The sequence below is a fragment of the Anguilla rostrata genome, chromosome 14, assembly GCF_018555375.3.
Source record: "Anguilla rostrata isolate EN2019 chromosome 14, ASM1855537v3, whole genome shotgun sequence".
NCBI lineage: Eukaryota > Metazoa > Chordata > Actinopteri > Anguilliformes > Anguillidae > Anguilla > Anguilla rostrata.
In genome coordinates, this window is record NC_057946.1 from 24,450,048 (window position 1) to 24,472,153 (window position 22,106).

The window sequence follows — 22,106 nt, forward strand, 5'->3', positions numbered from 1 at the left end:
TGAAGATATTGGGTTACCCAAGTTGCATCAAACACAAACTGTAGGCTACTGTCTAAATTTTGATTGAACAAAGGTAATGGCTATCCGGCACTTCCAATCCTCCCTGCTACCCGTCACGTCTCTGTAGGTTGATTGCATCATTTCCGCATGCTGCCATGTGGCGGCGGAAGTGTGTCTGCTGAACACGAGGGTCTTGTCTTGATTGGTGCAAATTTCACCATCTGGACTGCTGTAAGTGTCAGTGTGGATTGTGATTGGTGTATTTCACCGTCTGAAGTGCTGTGGGTTCCAGTGTGGACTGTGATTGGTGTACATCGCTGTCTTGCGAACTGTGGCTGCCAGAGTGGATTGTGCACACCGGTTACTAGGAGACTTGACCAGTCAAGAGGATTCCGAAGTAACTGGGTCCATTTTCAATGATTTAGCGACGTTAGCCTTTCAGTTATAAAGACCGAGCAACATCATCCAAGACCTTGTGTGTTGTGGGGTAAGGAAATGGTTCTGTTTACGTAGATTACACACTGAGGTGAAGGACAGTTCGCTAATCTAGCTAGCTAGAAATCTCGCATAGTAGCTCGACCTCTAACCGCATTCAGCTAGGTTAGGCAGCTAGACTAGCTAATGTCAAACAGTAGCTGATCTTAGCTAGTTAACCAGCTAGCTTTAGTTGAGTAGCTAAGTTAGCCTTTCTTTTCGTAAAGTTTTTTTTAAACAATACTGTTTTAGGCATCACACGAACTATTTTGCTGCCTATCTGTATAAAATACTGTTTTTGTCCCTTTAAAGCGCTTGAAGATCTTTTTTTTTTTTTCTTTCTTTGCTTTGCCGTAACTTACAAGATATTCGGTTAAACAAGTTCAAGAATCCCAACCTTACAGTACGTTACAGTACGCAAAGTTGGCTACATAAAAACAGCCACGCTAATGTAGTTTTGCAGTGGTCATGTGTGGCTCCGCTTTCCGTTACTGTGCTCACTTTGAACGAATCATGAAGGCAGCACTGTTTGTTTTCAGTTTTAGTGAATCCCTAAGCCAGGGCCGGATCTAGGGGAGGCATTCCCCCCTTCAAAAAATGTTTTTCCTCTGCCCTCAAGCTTTGCGGAGAATTAAAGTGCATGAAAAAAAAATTGCCCATGCACGGTCCTTAGCATTTGAGACAGTCGTTAAATATCAGATACTACATTGTAGTTACTGACGTTTGTTTTATCGTTCAATAAGCAAACTCACCTCGATCGTAGTTAATACGCTTTCTTTGTACGACAGTATGTGATCACGTCAACCTTAACCTATATGCCCATTCTACAGAAAACATATTTGTTGAAACTGTTCAATGAAATAATTTGTGGTAATTTATTTGGTACTGGTGTTATTTTCTGATATTGCTTGGAAATGTGTCTATGTATGCTGTTGGTCAGTGTCAAGTGTCTCTTTGTCATAACTATCAGCTAGTTTTGGTGGTCAAATTATAAACTCTGGTTAGTTAGCTGAGGAAGAGGGCAAAGAGGAGTCCTAGCTACAGCTAAGCGTATAAAAATGCCTTATAAACAGACCAAGTGGATCTCCGATGAGAAAAGAGAAAACGGACCAGGAGAGAAGGGTTGACAAGTTGTCAGAGTTGGACGGCTTTTTAAAAAGACTATCGTCAAATCCGCAACTCACCGTCAAAAACTTTCTCTGACCACGGATATAAAAATTCCTGGCTCAACTGTTGTCATTCAACTCATGTTTTAAAACCGAGATCGTCAACAGACACTTCAGCCTCCTAATGTGCGAAAATGCGTCTTGTGCATCATCCGGTAACCTTCGGTGAGGGGTGAGGGCCATTGTAGTCACAGTAGCAACAGCAGACCACCGTTTAAACGAATGAATCATTTTTTTAAAATGAATTAACCAAGAACTATCAGAGGAGAGACTGAATAGGCTATAGGTTACTTTCTGTCAAGAGCGTCAGAGGTCGGGAGCTGAAATTGAAAGAGATTGCTGATAATTTTGTAAACGAAGGCTCGTTGAAATCAGTGAGTAGATAAGTTCTGAACATTTTAGAACCAGGTCCGCTGAGCTATTCACCACGAATTATGTCCCAATTTGCGTATGCATAGCTCGCGCTCTGTTTGCTTTGTTAGCCAAATAGCATATTGAACAAGGCTGTGTAAATATTGTGATCAATAAATAACAGAAATGTCAGACCAATATCTGCGATTATCTGCGTTTCTTGGCCACAAACACATAATTGAGCTTGTGCATGAAATTAAACAGAAAAGATTCAGTCAATCATCTTGAGTTTAAAAAAAAGCACTAATCAATGTAGGCCTGTAAGCTGTATGGCACATGATGTGCCTTAATTGTTAAAAGTGGCCCTCCCCCCAAAAAATGTTTGTCTGCCCCTCTAATCAAAGCAGTCTAGATCCAGGACTGGTCTAATCTAGCTGTCACTGTGCTCAGTTTGAGTGAATCTCTAAGCTAGCTGTCACCGTGCTCAGTTTGAGTGAATCTCTAAGCTAGCTGTCACCGTGCTCAGTTTGAGTGAATCTCTAAGCTAGCTGTCACCGTGCTCAGTTTGAGTGAATCTCTAAGCTAGCTGTCACCGTGCTCAGTTTGAGTGAATCTCTAAACTAGCTGTCACCCTGCTCAGTTTGAGTGAATCTCTAAGCTAGCTGTCACTGTGCTCAGTTTGAATGAATCTCTAAGCTAGCTGTCACCGTGCTCAGTTTGAGTGAATCTCTAAGCTAGCTGTCACCGTGCTCAGTTTGAATGAATCTCTAAGCTAGCTGTCACTGTGCTCAGTTTGAGTGAATCTCTAAGCTAGCTGTCACTGTGCTCAGTTTGAATGAATCTCTAAGCTAGCTGTCACCGTGCTCAGTTTGAGTGAATCTCTAAGCTAGCTGTCACCGTGCTCAGTTTGAATGAATCTCTAAGCTAGCTGTCACTGTGCTCAGTTTGAGTGAATCTCTAAGCTAGCTGTCACCCTGCTCAGTATGCCTTAGAAAACGTTGCTTAGCAAAAACTTTACCCTCTGGACTTTTAGCACTCGAGCAAACTGTCCTGATGGTCATTGCCAAAGTCAATGTTGAACTTTGACCGGCTGGGTTTTTCAGAAATTTCTTTACAATCACAGACCTTTCCTCAAACACACTCACTCACTCACACACACACACAAGTAGGGGTGAATTGACACACCAATACAGAGCAATAACAGAGGTTGATGGGTTGGTTATTTAGTATCTGTGCAGAGCTGCTTACATTTCTTTTGGCCGATTGTAGTTGCATTCACATCGGTCAAGTGTCATTTTTTGTTGTCTCGGTCAGAATCTTGTTTTAATGAAATCTGCTGCAATCATGGGTGTAATCCTGGCACATTCGTTCTCGGATCCTTGTATTTGTTAATTAATCTGTACACTCCGTATAAATACGCAGTCCTCTTGATCACTTAGTTCCCCAGTTTTTTCTATTTTTTTTATTTAAAACATGAACATATTTAATCATGCACTAACAACAAACATTGACATTGATATTGACATAGCAGCACAACAACATATCAGAACGGAGATACTGAACAGAAGTTAAACCTAAACCACTGTGCTGAAACAAGCCCTCCTACACATGGCTGTCTGTTACCTGCGACCGGGGCTTTATTTTATGTTATGACCGGCCGTATTAATGTACGTTGTGACTGGCCACATTAATGTAGCCTACATTGTGCCTGGCCATATTAATAGGCCTATACGTTGTGTTTGCGGTATAACATGCATGCGTTTGAGGTTTCTTCATCGTCCTTCTACCCTTTTCTGATGAGTGAAAATATCTGCTCGTATTCCACCTCACCAATATAAACTAAAAGTGATTTGATCTAATCAAACCTGCCTGAATTGGATCCATCTAGTCTCAGCTTCTACCTCTTGACTCTGAACGAAAAGGTAATGGGTAATTCTGGGGGACAATAGCTCCATTTACATCTTTTTTTCTCAGATTCTTATATCTGACACCCATAATGCAACCTTGGAGTAATGACCATTGGTGTAGTTTCAAAGGAAAAAAAGCACAAAACATTAAGAAAACAACTATGGTAAAAGTTTCCATTTTCACTTCATTTTTGGCTTACCCTCTTCTACTTTTGAGACCTGCAGTTTGACAACTGCAAATGTAAAAACAATATCTTGGTCTCATTGTAGTCACAAAGACGGGCTCTACAACATGGGTCATGTTTGAATACATTGACTTAATTCTTGATATTAATTAAGAATTAGAATTAATAATCTAATTATGTCAAAACTAATTTAAATTTTGCTCAGTTTTTGAATGTTCTATACAGTCTGATGTATACATATGCCAATTTACAGCGTGGGATCTCTTGTACATTTTGTTATACGGTACTATTAGGGTTGATCGACTGGTCGAAGGAACAAGTCACCCTAAAAGATTGATAAAAATCATATTTGTTTTTTATTTGTCTGATGGATTGCTTTCAACTTCTTTTCACTAATAACAAAACTGCAAAAAATTATGCAAATGACTTGCACTTAGTATAAAGCAGAACACGTGAGCTTCAAGTTGGACAGGAAATACATGGTACAGCTAAGCTTAGTGATGTCTGGACTAAAGTAAAGGTTTTTAAAATTCCAATCCATTAGATATTCACCAAAAAAAAAGGTAACTCGAGGTTTGTGGCCCAGAATTGAGTTGCAAAGTAACCCTCAATCTCAGTTTTTACTGGGCAGGAAATTTGTCACTTGTTGCAAAAAGTTTCAAGAAGAGAAGCTAAAAATACGAGGGGCCTCGTGCATAAAACAGTTTTGTGCACTGGTTTGATCGTAAATCGTCCCTATGTTGAAATCCACGCCAACGTTGAAATTTATAAACCTTGGAATTGTCGTAAAAGAAATTGCAAACGTACCTCTGAGCAAACTCAAGATCCTGTGCATGAACTGTTCCTTGTGGCTGTTCTGCTGCATGGCAGGCCCGAGACACATTTTCCCAATCTCTCGACAGCCGCGATATTTGAAGAGCACTGAATGTGTGTACGAACAGGCCAGAGTAAACGCATCAGTTTGGTTAATTAAAATCAACAGTAATGTGTGAATAATATAGATGAAATTCCAATTCATTAATGTAGGTTTTTTATTAACATCCGTGAACACAGCTCAATCACAAACGGGTTGATCCTGAAACATAACTGAGACATTAAAATATTGTGTTAAACCCACAGAAGTGAAGCAAAAATGTGAATGCTGCACTGTATGACATAGCAAGAAACGTGTTTGAAATCAGTGGCACGCAAGAGCACTAGCAGCTAGGATAAAATAATTATGATTGTTGCTCCCCAGCCCCATTCTCAGCTGCTGTCGCTGCTTGCCTAGCAACGTGTTCAGTTCAGCTGGGTACAGTACTGCTGATGGGGCCGCTCAGTAGTGGTGCTCAGTAATAGCAATGTGTTCAATTTGGCTGGGTACAGTACTGCTGATGGGGCCGCTCAGTAGTGGTGCTCAGTAATAGCAATGTGTTCAATTTGGCTGGGTACAGTACTGCTGATGGGGCCGCTCAGTAGTGGTGTCAGTAATTGCAAGTGTTCATCGGCTGGGTACAGCTGCTGATGGGGCCGCTAGCAGTGGTGCTCGTAATAGCAACGTGTTGTCTGGGTGGGACAGTGCGCTGATGGGCCCTCAGTAGTGTGTCAGTATAGCAAGCGTGTTCAGTTCGGCTGGGTACAGTGCTGCTGATGGGGCCGCTCAGTAGTGGTGTTCAGTAATAGCAGCGTGTTCAGTTTGGCTGGGTACAGTGCTGCTGATGGGGCCGCTCAGTAGTGGTGCTCAGTAATAGCAACGTGTTCAGTTCGGCTGGGTACAGTGCTGCTGATGGGGCCGCTCAGTAGTTTATATGGGTGTCAGAATTTAGGGAAGCTCTTTTTTTTTACTCACTTTTCTGCTGTTATGTTTCCTTATGTTTTAGTACAATGGCAATTGTATATTTAGCAGTGTTTCATTGTTAGTATAAAAGATATGTAAGGATAACTGAAAGTGTTCTCTGGGTGGATTCCTAAAGCTTGTTCATGTACGCACACATGTTTAGAGATATTTGTGATTTATAAATGAAACGTGCGTACGCTTGATTTACAAAACTTTTTTAAATTCTTTGAGCTTTTAATGTATTGAAATCTGTCGAGGTGTGAAGGAAATTTAGCCAAATATGAACGTACTGTCATACTGCACGTTTAATGCAAACAACCAAGTCAAAGTATTCAAACATGACTCATGTTTTTTTTTTTTTCCTCAAAGGTAAACCAGTGGTCATTACTCCAAGGTTACATTATGGGTGTCAGGTATCACAAAAACCTGTGATGTCAAGAAGGAAAAGGAGTAGAATTACGCTAATACCCTAATTCACGAGACTGGAACAACAAAGGCCTTTATTTCATATGGCCTTCCCAGTCATTATATTTCATTTGGTATAAGTTGCCAGAAATAGAATTTGTGTGCGTACCCACATGAAATGAAGCCTCGGTCACTTAAACCCACTGTAGGACAAATAGTCAAGTGATAAAATATGGCAAAATAATCCTGAATGAATAATTGAGAATGACAATATTAATATAAAACTTGGGCTGCACAGGAAGATCATATAATTATGAATACGTAGGTAAATGATAACCCTATGGAGTGTGGGTTATGATTATCACTTTTTTCGTTCTGAAGTAGTTTTATCGCTTTCTGAATATGAAGCCGTCCACATGTTTTACTTCAGGAGTCTGGAAACGTTCTGTGCGTTTTAGTAAGACAAACGATGTTCCGTTCCCGTCTCCCCAGAGGAAGCGCCTCCGTCACGAGGCCTGTTTGCGCTCAGGCGTCCTGTTCTGGTTTAAGTACACGGTCCTGTTTTCCTCTGCTTCCCCCATGAGCAAAACCATCAAGATAATTACGGGGTGAGTGGATGAGTGACTTCATTTCTCCTGAGCTTTGATTGGTCGACGGAAGATTTGAACATAGCGCTTGGCTGGTCCAATGCACTCTGTGGAGTAGAGACATTTAAGGCTACGGTGTACTTTGTTCATCATAAAGTTTGTTTTGTTATGAATTTTCAAACATGCGTCCCTTCACTTCCCCCCCAGTGAAAGAAAACAGAAGTACAAGTAAATCAAATAAATTTAAGGTAACTTAAGGGAACTCTAACAAAAATTGTTGCGCTTTCTGTATTTATTGTGTCTTATATGTAGGAAAATGAATTGCTAGTGATTAAATCTCAAGTTGTTTTCTTAATGGTAGCGTGTCCTTTGAGTCCAGAGAGTACATATTCAGAATATCCCAGTAATGGCTGGTTTTGTTTTTATGCCTGAAATGGTGGTTTTTGTCTCATCTCAATATTCACATTAGATTAAATGTCCATTATAAAATGTTGATCTCTATATTTGACATTTATTTTCCTATTGGCTGTCTGAATATTACTTCCTGTCATGCGATACACTTCCCTAATCTGTGTATTTCTACGGTTACCAACAACAGGTCACAAGAAAAAAGATAAGTTGTCCATCACTGTCGTGACCCACCTCTGTCTTGGCAACAGAACAGTGATTTAGACGCGTTTCTGAGAAATCAGACGTAGCTTTAGGAAGAAAAAAAAACAATGCGACAAAACACCTTTTGTCTCATGTGTCCCGGATTTCTGTGTGATGTGCATGAGGGAAAATAGACTGCGAGTTTTCAGTAATCCCCGCTATTGTGGTTGGCCCGGGACCAGAGTCGGCCCGCTCCGCTCGACTGAACGAACCCGGTCCCCTCCCAGGCCTGCGGCTTTGTTTGCCCGCGTCAGAAAACCCGAAAACCCAGTACCCCATGGCACTGGTGCCCGTAAGACTGCTACCCCCGGCCCAAAAAGTTGTTTTGGTATTTAGCTGCTTATTACTATAGGCTGCACACTGTACTTTTTGTACTTATTTTTTCTTTTAAATGTCAAAGTGACATACAGCCAATTCTCTTTTCGCCTCATGTGGTGACCCTAACCCTAACCCTAACCCCCCCCCCCCGCAGCCGGCGTATGTAGAACAGAGTGGGGGGGACAGTGCCTAAACGCAAACATAGTTACAAGGACATTGGTGCGACCTTATCTTTGCCAGGTAATGAGATATTAGACGTTTTTCAAAATCTGTAAAAATTTACCCGTTGTTAGGTATCGGTGCTTCAAAAGAAAGTGTCCTCTGCCCTAACCAAGACTGCAAAACATTTGGATTAATGTTAGCCAGCTAGCAATTAGCAAGCATCAGCGTTCATCCAGCTGACCTTTGGTTAGATGGCTAGAGCTGGTTAATGAACTTCTCACTCCTGACAGAGATGAGTGGCTGTGGTGGGGTGGGCGTGGTTTGGACGTCGGCTACAGAGAGAGAGAGAGGGAGAGGAGCGGCTCTCGGATCCTTCGTCACAGCTGTCAGGTGGGGGTAATCAGCGCCAATAATTATCAATTGTTTGATTGCGCTGATTGCCTCTGATTGTTTTCTGACCGATTGTTGTCTCCTATGTGAAATGTTGGTCGTCTCAAACTAGACGCCCCCGCAGGGGCCACCACTGTGGCAAGCGAGTGCCACCCCTCCTGCCTTCCAACAGACTCACGTGAGACAACCGTTCGGTTTTTTTAGCACTTCCGTGCTCTTATTAAAGCCCACGGCTTTCGGTCGGAAACAGCGTAACACAGGGTTTTATTTTATTTCTTTTAACGCTGCACTTCTGTCGTCTCTCTGGCGTCCACTCCCGAAGACTCCCGGTCTCCGCTTTTAAAAACCCCAGGCTCACTGTTGAAAACAATCAGAGGCAATCAGCACAATCAAACAATTGATAATTATCGGCGCTGATTACCTCCACCTGACAGCTGTGACGAAGGATCCGAGAGCCGCTTCTCTCACTCTCCATTCCATACATACATGAGGAAGAATTTGTTCATGCAGAAAGTGGTCAGTGCGTGGAATAGCCTGCCAGGTCACATAGCAGAGGCAGAAATTCTGGTGATTTTCAAGACCAGGCTTGATACTATCTAGTCAGTAGGTAATCAGAGCTCTAGGTACAACAGGAAAATGTTGAGAATTGTTGGACTGTTCTTGTTGTTATGTTATATTATGTTATGGCATTTTGATCGCGTTTAACGTTAGCTAGCTTGCTAATGATACCTGCTGCTGCACCTGCGCTGCCAGTCGACGTAGCGAGTGTAACGTTAGCTACTGAAGGAACAAGGAACAGGGATCTGTCCGGTAGGCGCTGGTCGTGCGGGAACCGGTGCAATGGCGATATCGGTTTTCAGTAGCCCGCCCTAAGGAATACAGGAATGAGCTTTGTTGCATTTTTTATTTCCCTTGTGGAAGGGAAGTGCAGTGCAGGGTGTGACCGTTCAGGCACGCCGCCAGATTCCAAAAGACCAGTTTAGGGCTTTCCTTTCATTTCTGCCTTCTGTTGATGACCTGATGAACAGCAAGCACATTTTTATGGCTGATTTCACCACTGCTAGTCTCCAGTGATTTCTCACCACTGCACGGTCTGCAGTGATTTCTCACCACTGCAGACCACTGCACAGTCTGCAAGGATTTCTCACCACTGCATACTCTGCAGTGATTTCTTTCCACTGTGTATTCTGCAGTGATTTCTCACCACAGTTTATTGTACAGTGAATTCTCGCCACTGTATTCCGCAGTGATTTCTCATCACTGCATACTCTCTAGTGATTTCTTACCACTGTGTATTCTGCAGTGATTTTTCACCACTGTGTATTGTGCAGTGAATTCTCATCACTGCATACTCTCTAATGATTTCTCACCACTGTGTATTCTGCAGTGATTTCTCACCACTGTGTTCCATCCAGTGATTTCTCACTGCTACGTACTCTGCAGTGATTTCTCACCACTGTATTCTGCAGTGATTTCTCACCACTGTGTTCTATCCAGTGATTTCTCACTGCTATGTACTTTGCGGTGATTTCTCACCACTGTGTATTCTGCAGTGATTTCATACCACTGTGTTCTCTGTAGTGATTTTAATAATAATAATTATAAACTTTATTTACATAGCACCTTTCATATCATAAAATGCAGCTCAAAGTGCTTTACAAGGGAAACGATAGAAATCAGTACCACAGGTATTAAGATAAGATGAAAAATAGTAATAAAATTGATGATAATAGCAGAAATGTAGTAAAAATAAAAATAAAGAAAAAAATAATTATATTTATTTATTTATATATTTATTATATTAAAAATAATAAAATAAAATAATACATTTTACATGGTATGGTAGGAGAACAGGCGCTGCTCTCGGTTGGGTGTCATTTGTCATAATGTGTCTTTTTGCTATGAGGGCTTAAATCCCTTGCACCAGTGATGTCAAGCTGTCAGTGAGAGGACTGACTGGTCTCTGAGGAAGATTGAAGGATGGGTGGATGGAGGAATGCCATTTGAGGTTGTCCTTTATTTATTCTGCCAACGTTTCCTCGTCCTGGAAGGCTTATAAAGCCATGGTAGAGCCACGGGTTTGCACTGCAGGTCTCACCTGAGCCAGCGCTCCCATCAGACTACAGCAAGGTACTGTGTGTGTGTGTGTGTGTGTGTGTGTGTGTGTAAGAGAGAGACTATGAGAGACTGAGAGAGGCTGAGAGAGAAAGTGTGAGAGAGAGAGAGCGTGGGATAGAGTGATAGAGAGTTACATTACACTACATTACAGGCATTTAACAGACACTTATGTAAAGCAACTTACACAACTTTTTACATTACATCCATTTATACAGCTGGATATGTACTGAAGCAATGCAGATTATTGTGCAATATATAACCTTTATTCTACACTGACGCCAGTGTAGAGAGTGAGAGAGAATGCACGTGCGTGTGCGAGAACAGTGTGTGTGAGAAATGTGGCGAGCGTGTGTGTGCAGGAGGAATTGATCTCGCCGTGGCTACATTTGAACTAAATAACTGAGAGCTAATTGTTTTATTCCATCGGATAACAGCGTTTTATTATGCTATAGCCTTGCTATTATAGCCTGTGTATTATACTATGCTCCATCTGGCACTAGATTCACAAGCCTGTTTGCTGCTTAACGCACTTGCTGTTGGGTAATGTTCTGTTCTACTATCAGTTGTAATGTCGGGAACTTCACCTCTGTACTTTGCGCAATTTACCTGAACAGTCGGCTTATCAGAGTCGTCCGCGGGTGTGCGTCTTTTGCTGAGGCCGATTGCTGGCACTGCCACTCCGAGGCTGATGGAAATGCCACTAAAGCTGATTTCGACAGCCCTCTCCAGTGCTTCCTTCCGCAGCGTCGGTGCGATCGGCACATGTTGCCAAATCTGCTGCGCCGTGCAAACGCGTTCGTTACACTTACCCTGTCATCTGAGCTTCCCGGCTGTTGACCAACGCCGCGCTAGCCACTATGACAGCAGAGCACGGAGTGAGCTACATAAACACATTTACAGCAACCAAACACACACACACACACACACACACACGGCAATGGATTTCTTTCAGAAAGATTTGTTTCCCGGGCCTGTACCGTGCTCCCGTTTTAGGGGCGTTTGCTCATGAAAAGTGAGGCGCGCTAACTGGAAAAATAATTTAGGAGCGCACTTTCCAATTGGGACGCATTAGCACGCCTCTAAATTTTTCAGCTTAGGCGCACGCGTGATTCTCAGAAAAAATGCCATCGTGTAGCGCTGTTCCCGGAATGGTGCACGCAGACCAAACATTCTACAGCGTATGAATAAGATGTATCACAGTTTAGTGAATTTTGCGGAGTGTAATTTAACAGCGCATCCATAAATGGTTACTTGTTATTCTGCCATTGGTTGGAAGTACTCTGACGCTGCACAAGTAAAGGCCCAGACGTTGTCACGGTTTTTAATGGTGCCGTGGTTTTTACATGGTTTTTAAAGTTCCCTTCTGCGATGAGGGGTTTGGTGGGTAGCAGTCCTCGCGCAAACTCAATCACGGCGCTGATACTCTGCGTCCTTCTGTATCCCGCGGCGTCTCTCATGGAAAAAGTCAATTCTAGAAGCTTAACAGAATCGGCGGTCTTGGCACAAGGCCAAGCGCTCTGCGAGGAGGATTTGCCACACGCTATTGATGTTTTTTTTTTTTTTTTTCTCCATCTGAGACGTGACCACACGGCATTCTTTGAGCAAATAGTTGGCCGTGTGTTCACGTTGCAGGGTTTAAAGCGCCCGGCACGGTTCCACATTTATTAGGGAGGGAGGGCGTGGAGCGGAGGCGAACGTGTCTCCCCGCACGCGGTTCTTTACCGCCGCCCGCGCCCTCGAAGGCGTCCTCGAGAAGGCGGGTCGTAAAAGGAGCGATCATTAACGCGGAGCCGGGGAGCGCCGGGATCTGGCACGGCGGCCGTTCGGAGGGCAGGCCGCAGGTTTTAACGGCGGCTGCTGCCGCAGGAACCGCCGTTTATCCCCGTCCTGTTTCTCTGGTTCCTCCTGTTCCCCAGGAAGTGATGGAGCCACTCCGTCAAATTTAACGGCAGTCCGGCAACCGGCTGAAACCACTTTCACTTCCTGAGGGCCGCGTTTGAAAGAAACTGCCAGTCAGAGCCCCTGTTTCAAAGGCCTACCAGAGAACCGTCTGACTGTCAGTTGGTCCCTAATTAGGTATGTGGACCTGTGGTGATTGTGTGGAGTCGGGTATGTGAGGCTGCCACCAGCGTGCACCATTTCACTGATCAAAGGTAATATACAGAAGCTTTAGTATATTTTAGCCTTGTTTTAATGAAAAGAGATGGTGTGAATGTAGTTACTTATTCTTGTATCTACACAGACGTGCGTTTTTACGTGTGTATTTGGAGAAGGTACGTGTGTGAGGAGAGAGGAGAGGTGAAAGGAGCGTGTGTGTTTGGAGAAGGTACGTGTGTGAGGAGAGAGGAGAGGTGAAATGAGGGTGTGTGTTTGGAGAAGGCACGTGTGAGGAGAGAGGAGAGGTGAAATGAGGGTGTGTATTTGGAGAAGGTACGTGTGTGAGGAGAGAGGAGAGGTGAAATGAGGGTGTGTGTTTGGAGAAGGCACGTGTGAGGAGAGAGGAGAGGTGAAATGAGGGTGTGTATTTGGAGAAGGTACGTGTGTGAGGAGAGAGGAGAGGTGAAATGAGCGTGTGTGTTTGGAGAAGTCACGTGTGTGAGCTTATGTATGGGGAGAAACACTGGGCCGTGGGAGGGGGTGGAGAATCAGAGCTGGGTATTCAAGACAGGAGAGCAGGAGAGAGATCACATGAGCAGGGCAGTCATGAGTGTGGAGCTTAAGACACACACACACACTCACACACACTCTCTCACACACACACACACACACTCACACACACACACTCACATACTCACACACACACACACACACACAATCCTGTTCTCTCTCTCTTGATCACATAGTTACACAGTATCATGCTAGATCTTTGCCTGACTCTTCATGCTCTTTTTCTGTCACGCACACACACACACACATACACATACATACACATATACACACACACACACGCACACACAAGAAAGGTTATTTGGCACACTGATACACATGATAAAAATCTTGCTGAACTTTCCAATTTAATCACGCCCTATACTGAACATTAACTCCATTGAGTATACTAATCCAGGAGACACACGGGTACACAACTGCACTGCAGTGCTCTGAGTTCTTGCTAAGAGCTGGTGATAGAGACTCTGGGTGAGTTTTAGCTGCGAGACAGTGTCCGGTGAATCTGTGTTCATGTTTGTGTTCTAACTGAATCGTTTTATTACCTCAGTATTAATGGTATTATAAAAGAAAATTCAGAAATATTACTGAATAGCAGGACATTAAAATATTTTTTAGTCATTACTTGTCATTTTTATTGTTTAATTTATAACTGATTATGGCATTATTAAAAATTAGTTATTACAATTCAACATAAATAAAATAAAAGTTAGTTCGCTATTTTTGTTGTTTGCCTAAGTCTGTTAATAAAAAAAATGTTTCCACAAAGTTAAAAGGTTGGAACAATGTTTTTTTTTTTTTTAGATTTACTTTTCTTGTAGTTTTGTAATTTAATAGACTACGATTGGGCACGAGTACGCGAAAGACAGCGACTGCTTGAGCACAGTACTCGGGGAAAGTAATTACCTGAAAATAAATTCATGTAAATTAATGTGTTCAGTTTCATTATTTATTTTTACATGGTTAGTTGTTTTATGGGTAATTGTGTTAGTTTCCTTGCTCCGCAGTCTGTTGTTATTTCTGCATTTTTTTCAACATCGTCGGCCTCCTCAAGGATACGACGCTAATCGACGCCAATGTTGTTTGACCGCTGTCAATGATTCTAAGCTATCGGAGTGTCGGGTTGCTATTAAATTACATCAACATGTGTGTTTTAAAGTGAAGATCATGTTTTTAGTCTACAATACTTTGATGGTTTCATTAATATTTTAATTACCATATTCATATTGAATTGTGGACATTTTCGGGTGCCCTATCAGCTGCTACTTTCCCTTTTTTTTTTTTTTTGCCTACTATAATTGCCTATATACAATTAAAGCATATAAATAACTCTGCCCCACTGTGTGGTATATATTATATATAGTATATATGAGCTGTGTCTAGTAATATATATAATTAAGACTGAGTGCTTGGCACAGAGATTATCCCCCCCCCCCCCCACCGTAGCCAACGTGCACTGGAGTATTGTATTGTCATTCCCCCTTGGGAACTGGAGCACTGAAAGTCATCCAGATGCCCGTCCCGAATAGAATCAGACGGTTTGTTTTCGTCTGCACTCTCCTGGCCTGACTTGCCTTGAACTGAACTGACCTGCTGAGTCTGAGGTGCCCAGCGCAGGTTCGCCAGAGCCAGTGTGCTGCGTACGGTGGATTTTTCGGATGAAACAGAAATGGTTCGTGTCCCAAGGCGCCGTCAGAAGCACTTGGGAGTAGCTCAAACGCTGCTTCCGATTTCCCTACAATTCCACTGATCGTGTCTGATTTGCGTTTCCAATTTGCATGTGTACAAGTTTGTTATAATAGAGCATGAAAAAAATTGGTGCAAATTTCCAGAAATCGTGCGAGTCTGAGACAGAGTTTTTTTTTCTCTTGTCCAAAGTTACATATTTACTGTAACTGCGCAAAGCCTTTGAGCTGTTAGTGGCGGGGTGAGGTCATCTACAGTTATCCTGAGCCATCCTGAGCAGTTTAGTTGAAACAGTACAGTCCCGGCTGTCCGGACAGTATCTAACAGAACTGCTGACTGTGGACTGGCAAGAATCGTGTACGTGTGTACTTGTGTGTACGTGTGTGTGGTGTGTATGTGTGGTGTGTGCGTGTGCGTGCGTGGTGTGTGTGTGTGTGATTGTTTGTGTGAGCCCCCATCTCTCCACCAACCAAGTGGGCGGCAGTGAGCTGGAAGGGGCGTCTTGTAGGGGGGTAGCATGACCCTAACATGAGCTTTATTTAGGCTGCCTGACCGTGCACCCCAGACAGAACGATAACGGGCTTATTGTTCATTGGTCTCTTTGATACTGAGCGCTACCGTGAGCGCCACATGGATCAGAGGAGAGCGCAACTGGCTCCTTAAGTTTGAACCCTTAATTACATGGTCTATTCAAAATGTAGAATTTGCCTGAGATTTGAAGTTCAGTTATAAAGCAAAAAAAAAGTGACAGCCCAAGGGTGAGTGAATGAGCGAGTGTACGTGCACGCATTATAATCTCTAGTCAGAGCTCTGCCATTCCATTGACAAAACAAGTTACAAGAAACAAAAGTTGAAAAGAAAAGTTGAAACAAAAATGCTGGTCCCAAAAAGCCTTCCAGGACTTTACTGTAGAGAAAATGACGGAGTAGGAAGAACAGCTTTGGGTTGGCCTGGCCTCCAGAGCCTGGGCAGGGGCTCGGCGTGTGGCTGAGGCACAGTGGCCGAAACAGCAGCGAAGCATGGGCCGCTCTGTGCACGGGGCCCGCCAAACATCTCCCTGCCACAGATCTTCGTCCCGGGGTTCTGACGATCCAGAGCGCTGGATTACTCTGCGTGTAACACCGGCGTGTTACCCGGATGCGCCACCCGCTCGCCTTTGCGCTGAGGTTTTATTAAAGCCGATGCCTCCCTCCCGTCTGCGGGGGGACAGCACCTCAGGCACCGCGCGTGTGTCACGCTCACTTTCCTGTTTAGTGCCTGTCCTTCCTTCTCCAGAAGGGCCTGATTGCTTTATGCTGCCGCAGATGAGATTATGCTGATTGTGTCTCAGTTTCTGCCCTCTGGGAAGGCTGGGTATTAGATTACTGCAGTGCTCTGTGTGGGCCAGTCTGCAGCTTCTCACCCACACCACTCATTTAAGCAGGAAACGTCCGTCTGCACACAAAAGCGTGTGCTTGTGTGTGTGTGTGGGGGTCAGTGTGTGTGTCTCTGTGTCTGTATGTGTGTGTGTGTGTGTATGTGTGTGGGCCGCGTCTGTGTGTTTGTGTAGGCCAGTTCTACCTCCGGGGTTCAAACCCAAATCCCGGAATTGCAGCCTTGTTCTCTTCAGTCCGAGCAAACGGATTTAAGGGCAGTTAAAGCTGATTAGGAAAGGTCATTCTGCCATTAACGGTAACAGAGGTACGGAGGTCCGACAGCTGCCATCACGTCAGAGCCCAGAGCCAGTATCTGAGGCCAGGCGCTCTTACAAAAACAAACAGCATCATCCTCAGGCGTCAGGTTTTCACCTAGGGGCTGTTTAGCTTTCTAAGCTCCTCACTTTGGCATAGATTAGTTTCTTCACTTATTTTTATTTAACCTTTATTTACCCAGAATAGGTTCGCTGAGCACGGGTGCTCTTTTGCAGCAACGCCCTGCTTCACACTCACACACAGTTTCTGTTACAGAGCAGAAGAGTAGAGCTGCAGTTATTATACAGCAGCTAGTGTGCACGGTCGGGCACGGCTGTTGACAGTTCCGCATGGTGGTCAACGGTCAGCCGCGGTGTTTTATGGTCGTGCGCGGTTTTTCATGGTCGCTGACGGTCTTGTCCTTTCAGTTCCACAGAAAGATGGCTGAACACCACCACGTTCACCACGAGCACATGGGAACCATGGCTCCCGCCATGGCTCCCGCCACGACTATGTCCCACGGAGGCGACCACGGGGACCATGGCAACGCTGGCGGCGGTGACGGCGTCCATCACATGATGATGGTGAGTGGATTTGCAGGTAGAGCACAGGCAGGGTGCAGGCAAGGCACAGGCAGAGAGTAGGGAGAGAATAGGCAGGGCACAGGCAGAGAGTAGGCAGAGCACAGGCAGAGAGTAGGCAGAGCACAGGCAGAGAGTAGGCAGGGCACAGGCATGGCGCAGGCAGGGAGTAGGCAGGGCACAGGCAGAGAATAGGCATGGCATAGGCACAGCACAGGCAGAGCACAGGCAGGGCTCAATGAGACAAGGAGCAGTGGTGCAACCCAAACCCTCCCTCCCTGAGCTGAAGCTGTCTATGGGCCGTCCTGCAGGGCTGTGGCTCCCTTGAGAAACCTCTGTGATGTAAAACCTCTGCTTTCCTCTGCCCCTCCAGCAAATGACCTTCTACTTCGGCTGCAAGAATGTAGAGCTGCTGTTTGCTGGGCTGGTCATCAACACACCAGGAGGTCAGTGAGAGTGTGTGTGTGCATGTGTCTTTGTGCTGTGTGTGTGTGTCTAGGTTCCTTATGAATTGGATATTTGCAAAGGCAACTCCAATTATATCTGAAGAGTATTCTACCTTCAGTACATGCATGACCACATCTGTAAAACTGCAACCATGCCTAATTTCTGCGCTTTTTCCCATGTGCAAATGCTGCTTTTGATAATGAGGTCAGTTTATCTTTCTTTTAGAGGCGTTTTCTAAGCCTTTTCATTTGTTCATAAGTCATGGAAATCGCGTGTTACTTGAGAAAATAACTTGTGACTTGACGCAAAAAAGTGAGCATTAAATGGACATGGGTCACGCTTTCCGTTGATTAAAGAAAGTAAATCGCATCTGGCTCTGGAGCTGCATGTTTGAGTTCTGTAGGATCTGCATAATGAAGTTGGATATAGCGGCTCTTCAGTCAGATCATCGGCTGTTTTCTCTATGAATGCGGACACAGAGAATGTTGTTGGTTGAACAGATATAGAAAGTATTGTATGTATGTGTATGTGCACACCCTGCTGAAATATGTATAGATAGTGCCATACGTGCACACCCTGCTGTAATCTGTATAGATAGTGCTACATGTGCACACTCTGCTGTAATCTGTATAGATAGTGCTATATGTGCACACCCTGCTGTAATCTGTATAGATAGTACTATATGTGCACACCCTGCTGTATTCTGTAGATAGTGCTACATGTGCACACCCTGCTGTAATCTGTATAGATAGTGCTATATGTGCACACCCTGCTGTAATCTGTATAGATAGTGCTATATGTGCACACCCTGCTGTAATCTGTATAGATAGTGCTACATGTGCACACCCTGCTGTAATCTGTATAGATAGTGCTATATGTGCACACCCTGCTGTAATCTGTATAGATAGTGCTATATGTGCACACCCTGCTGTAATCTGTATAGATAGTGCTATATGTGCACACCCTGCTGTAATCTGTATAGATAGTGCCATATGTGACACCGTGTGTAATCTGTAAGATTTTGCTATATGTCACACCCTGCTGTAAGCTGTATAGATAGTGCTATACTGTGCACACCCGTACTGTATAATCATGCCCATCTAGTCGATGTGTATGTGCACACCCTGCTGTAATCTGTATAGATTGTGCCATATGTGAACACTGTGTGGTAATCTGCTGCCTCAGAGATGGTTGGCGCCTGCATTGCGGTGTTCCTGATGGCGGCGCTGTACGAGGGGCTGAAGATCGGGCGGGAGTACCTGCTCAGGAGGAACCAGGTCAACGTGCGCTATAACTCCATGCCCATCCCCGGCTCGGACGGCACCGTGCTGATGGAGACCCACAAGACCGTTGGGTGAGCCGAGTCCTCCAGGACTGCAGGGGGCGCACTGTTCCCTCCACCTCTTTACCAACACTGGGCAACTGTGGGCATTCTCTATTATATGACATTCATTACTGTTACTGGTTTGCCAAGCACTGGTTTTCGAAAGGCAGTTGTGTGTGTGAGTGTGTGTGTAATTCTCTCTCTCTCTGTTCTCTCCTATAGCCAGCGGATGCTGAGTCTTGCTCACCTGTTGCAGACGGTGCTGCACATCATCCAGGTGGTGATCAGCTACTTCCTCATGCTCATCTTCATGACCTACAACGGCTACCTGTGCATCGCCGTGGCAGCCGGCGCGGGCGTCGGCTACTTCCTGTTCAGCTGGAAAAAGGCGGTGGTGGTGGACATCACCGAGCACTGTCACTGACCCTCCTCCTTTCCCTACACTACACACCCGCCCCCACACACACACACACACACACATACACACTTCCCCCTCTCCTGCCATCCGATTCCATCTGGAATTTGGCCAAAGCACACTGGGTGGTCGCTGTTCCCTCGTCCAATTACGATGTTCCAGGTTGTCTTAAGCAACCTTTAAAACATCATATGATGCTTTGGTGGACGTATTCTCACTGAGGGTGATGTTTTAAAGCTTCTTTTGGGTCCTTTTGAACATCTCAGGGCAGAGACCTCTAAATTACCCATGAATCAGCAGTTTCTGACCCCCATTCCACTGCTGTGCCCCTCTTTTTTGACCTGGCCGCCATTAACACTTCACCTGAAGCAACCCCCACCCCTTCCAGTGTGCACCAGAGTATTGTATCAATTTAAGTATCGATTTAAGAAGTTGCCTTATTAGGGGCTTGATGACCCTGCGCCACACAGCATCATGGCAGCCCCCGGCACTTACGGGCCATCTCGCAGTTTCCCCAAAATCCAGCCAGTGAAAGGAAACGGCAAATCCAGCCAATCAGGGTCGTGCTGAATGCAAGCAACCTCTGCCTGCGGCCCACACTGGGCGGGGCTCACTCACACGGGGGCGGTGACATCACAAAGGGAGAGAGGCCAAGTGACCCGGGTGCCTTACCGAGCCCTTTACCTTAAACATGCTGTGCTGCAAAGCAGAGTCCACTTCACACAATCAACGCCATTGTAAATCCAATGTGTTTCTCTGTCTTTTTTTTTTTTTACACCCCTTTGATGTGGGTACCATTACGTTCTAGAGGACATGCCTTAAACTGTGACACTATCTGATTCGGGCACGTTGTGAGAGAGCTGGCCCCACCCCCCCCCCCTATGTTTTATTCCATGACATCACATGATTGTGGTGGAGTTTGAAGTCATGTTGAGCCGATTTTGGGAAAAAGGTGCAAATCCGACGGTGACACGAACCTGAAGGAGTGCCAGGCCTCAGAGGCACTGGGGACCAGTGGCCAGTCTTCACCAAACCCGCACGCCTGTTTAAAAAAGAAAAATCACAACAATGTAGGCTATCGTTTTTATGTGAAGCTTCTATAAATGTCTATTATGGATTTAGAAAATGTGTTGCCAGTATCACGTAAAAGTAATTTTAACATTTTTAAAGTAGCACTATTATACTGTAAACTGTATCAAGGTACTGGCCTTATATGTTAGTTTTGACCATGACTGGACAATCTTTGTGAACAATCGTTATTTTTTGGGATAATTCCTTTTAATGTGTACTCTAAATACCAGTGTTAAACAGCCGTGGTGGTTATCGCCCACGTTCCCCTACGGCCTCAACTAAAACGAGGGAACCATTGACACACCAGTACAGCTTCTGGCTGTTGTGTTATGAAGGCAAGCACTTCCAGCTATAACCGGAGGCAGAAGGAGACACTAGTTCACGGAAGTCTTCTCGCACGATCACAGCGAAGTGCAGAGGTCCCAAGGCTGCCCAGGGAATTCTGAGCGCCAGCGGTGCGTGACGAGCTCGGGAGGGGTTCGCACGGGCGCTTTAGCCTTCTGTCTTTTACTTCAAACGCCCGCTGTTCCTTTTTTTTGTATCGGTTGCCCGAGTGTTTGTGTGTGACGCTGGAACGGGAGTCAAATTCCTGCTGAGATTACAAGGTCGCCGCTGGTTTTCAGTGCCCGTTGTCGAAAGAGCCGGCGGATAATCCAGGCCATGAAATGTTTAACCGTTTCTACTTCAGCCCTGCAGATACTTCTGACCTCTCACTGCTAGTGAACAGACGATACAGGTTCCATCCAAAAGCAAAGCCGTTTCTGCTACCTCTGCAAAGTCCAGCGACGAAGCGGGTGGCCGCATCTTAGAGGAAGTCTGACAGCTGCTGGCGTCAAGCGTCTGTACGGAGATTGTAGACCGTGTACATCGCAGCCATTTTTGTATAGTTTGATACATTTACAGTGCTGTTATTTTTATTGTTTATTTTTAGAAAATGAATAATAAATGGTCCCAGATTGAAAGCAGTTGCTGTTCTTGTTCTGTGCACAAACTTGTCTCTGTTGCTTGTGGAGATGTTTTTCTGCATCTCTAAAATGGTTCTGAACTGAAATGCTAACTCTGGCTTTATTTAGAATGGATATAAAGAAATAGTGTTTGGAAGTACAGTATGTACGACACCAAGGTTTCCTCCATCCAGACTGGCTGGCCTGGCTCACATTACGCAGCAGAGGCAGTTGTGCTGTCAGTCAGGTGTGGATCTTTGAAACATTTCTGTCGATTTGGTGGAGCCAGTCACCCAGCATGCTCATAGACCTGTCCCAGCATCCTCTGCCACAGTGGTCTCCCATGTGTAGCACTGAGCTGTGTGCCATCATGGAGGACAGTCCTGCTGCAGTCAGAGCCACAGGAAGTTGCGCTGCTGCAGGCGGAGCAACAGGAAGCCCACTCTCCCCGCGCAACCCCGTGGCTGAGAAACGGGGGGCCACTGGTCCACCAGGGCAAGTCGGGACTACATTCTGAGCTGTGACATCACAGACCTTAGGAGCATGTTAGCTGGATGCGCCACCAGACCGCCCCAATCATAGATTTACTGCATAAGTCATCAGACCATAAATTATCCTTTTGCTTGCTAATCTTATCATGTACATTTGCACTTCATATTAAACCTGAGAAACTTAAATACTTAAATAATGCACTTCCTAAGTGCCAAGGGAACACTGAAAGTGAAGGTGCTTATTCAAAACGAGGCTAAATGCTAATCTGTCACGCATCTAAAA

The 22,106-nt window shown here is 44.8% G+C and overlaps 1 protein-coding gene across 4 annotated transcripts; it reads left to right on the forward strand.

The window, feature by feature from the left end:
- The first annotated feature begins 277 nt into the window (after window positions 1-277).
- slc31a1 (solute carrier family 31 member 1) lies at window positions 278-21,350 on the forward strand. 4 transcript variants are annotated; one of them, XM_064307649.1, is made up of 6 exons: window positions 278-487; window positions 8,015-8,100; window positions 16,979-17,134; window positions 17,505-17,577; window positions 18,764-18,932; window positions 19,125-21,350. In XM_064307649.1, exons 3-6 carry the CDS (start codon window positions 16,991-16,993, stop codon window positions 19,324-19,326), a joined length of 588 nt encoding a protein of 195 aa, XP_064163719.1. In that variant the 5' UTR covers window positions 278-487; window positions 8,015-8,100; window positions 16,979-16,990; the 3' UTR covers window positions 19,327-21,350. The 4 variants fall into 4 exon arrangements, with proteins under 4 accessions (XP_064163719.1, XP_064163718.1, XP_064163722.1 ...); XM_064307648.1 differs by lacking the exon at window positions 8,015-8,100 and having other exon boundaries at window positions 282-487; XM_064307652.1 differs by lacking the exons at window positions 278-487; window positions 8,015-8,100 and adding an exon at window positions 10,396-10,542.
- Window positions 21,351-22,106: the final 756 nt, after the last annotated feature.

Bases quoted from the DNA above. Each gene is read 5' to 3' on its own strand.
- slc31a1 (XM_064307649.1), top strand. From the start codon at position 16,991: ATGGCTGAACACCACCACGTTCACCACGAGCACATGGGAACCATGGCT. The intron at 17,135-17,504 runs GTGAGTGGATTT...CTGCCCCTCCAG, and splicing joins GCGTCCATCACATGATGATG to CAAATGACCTTCTACTTCGG. The intron at 18,933-19,124 runs GTGAGCCGAGTC...TCTCTCCTATAG, and splicing joins GAGACCCACAAGACCGTTGG to CCAGCGGATGCTGAGTCTTG.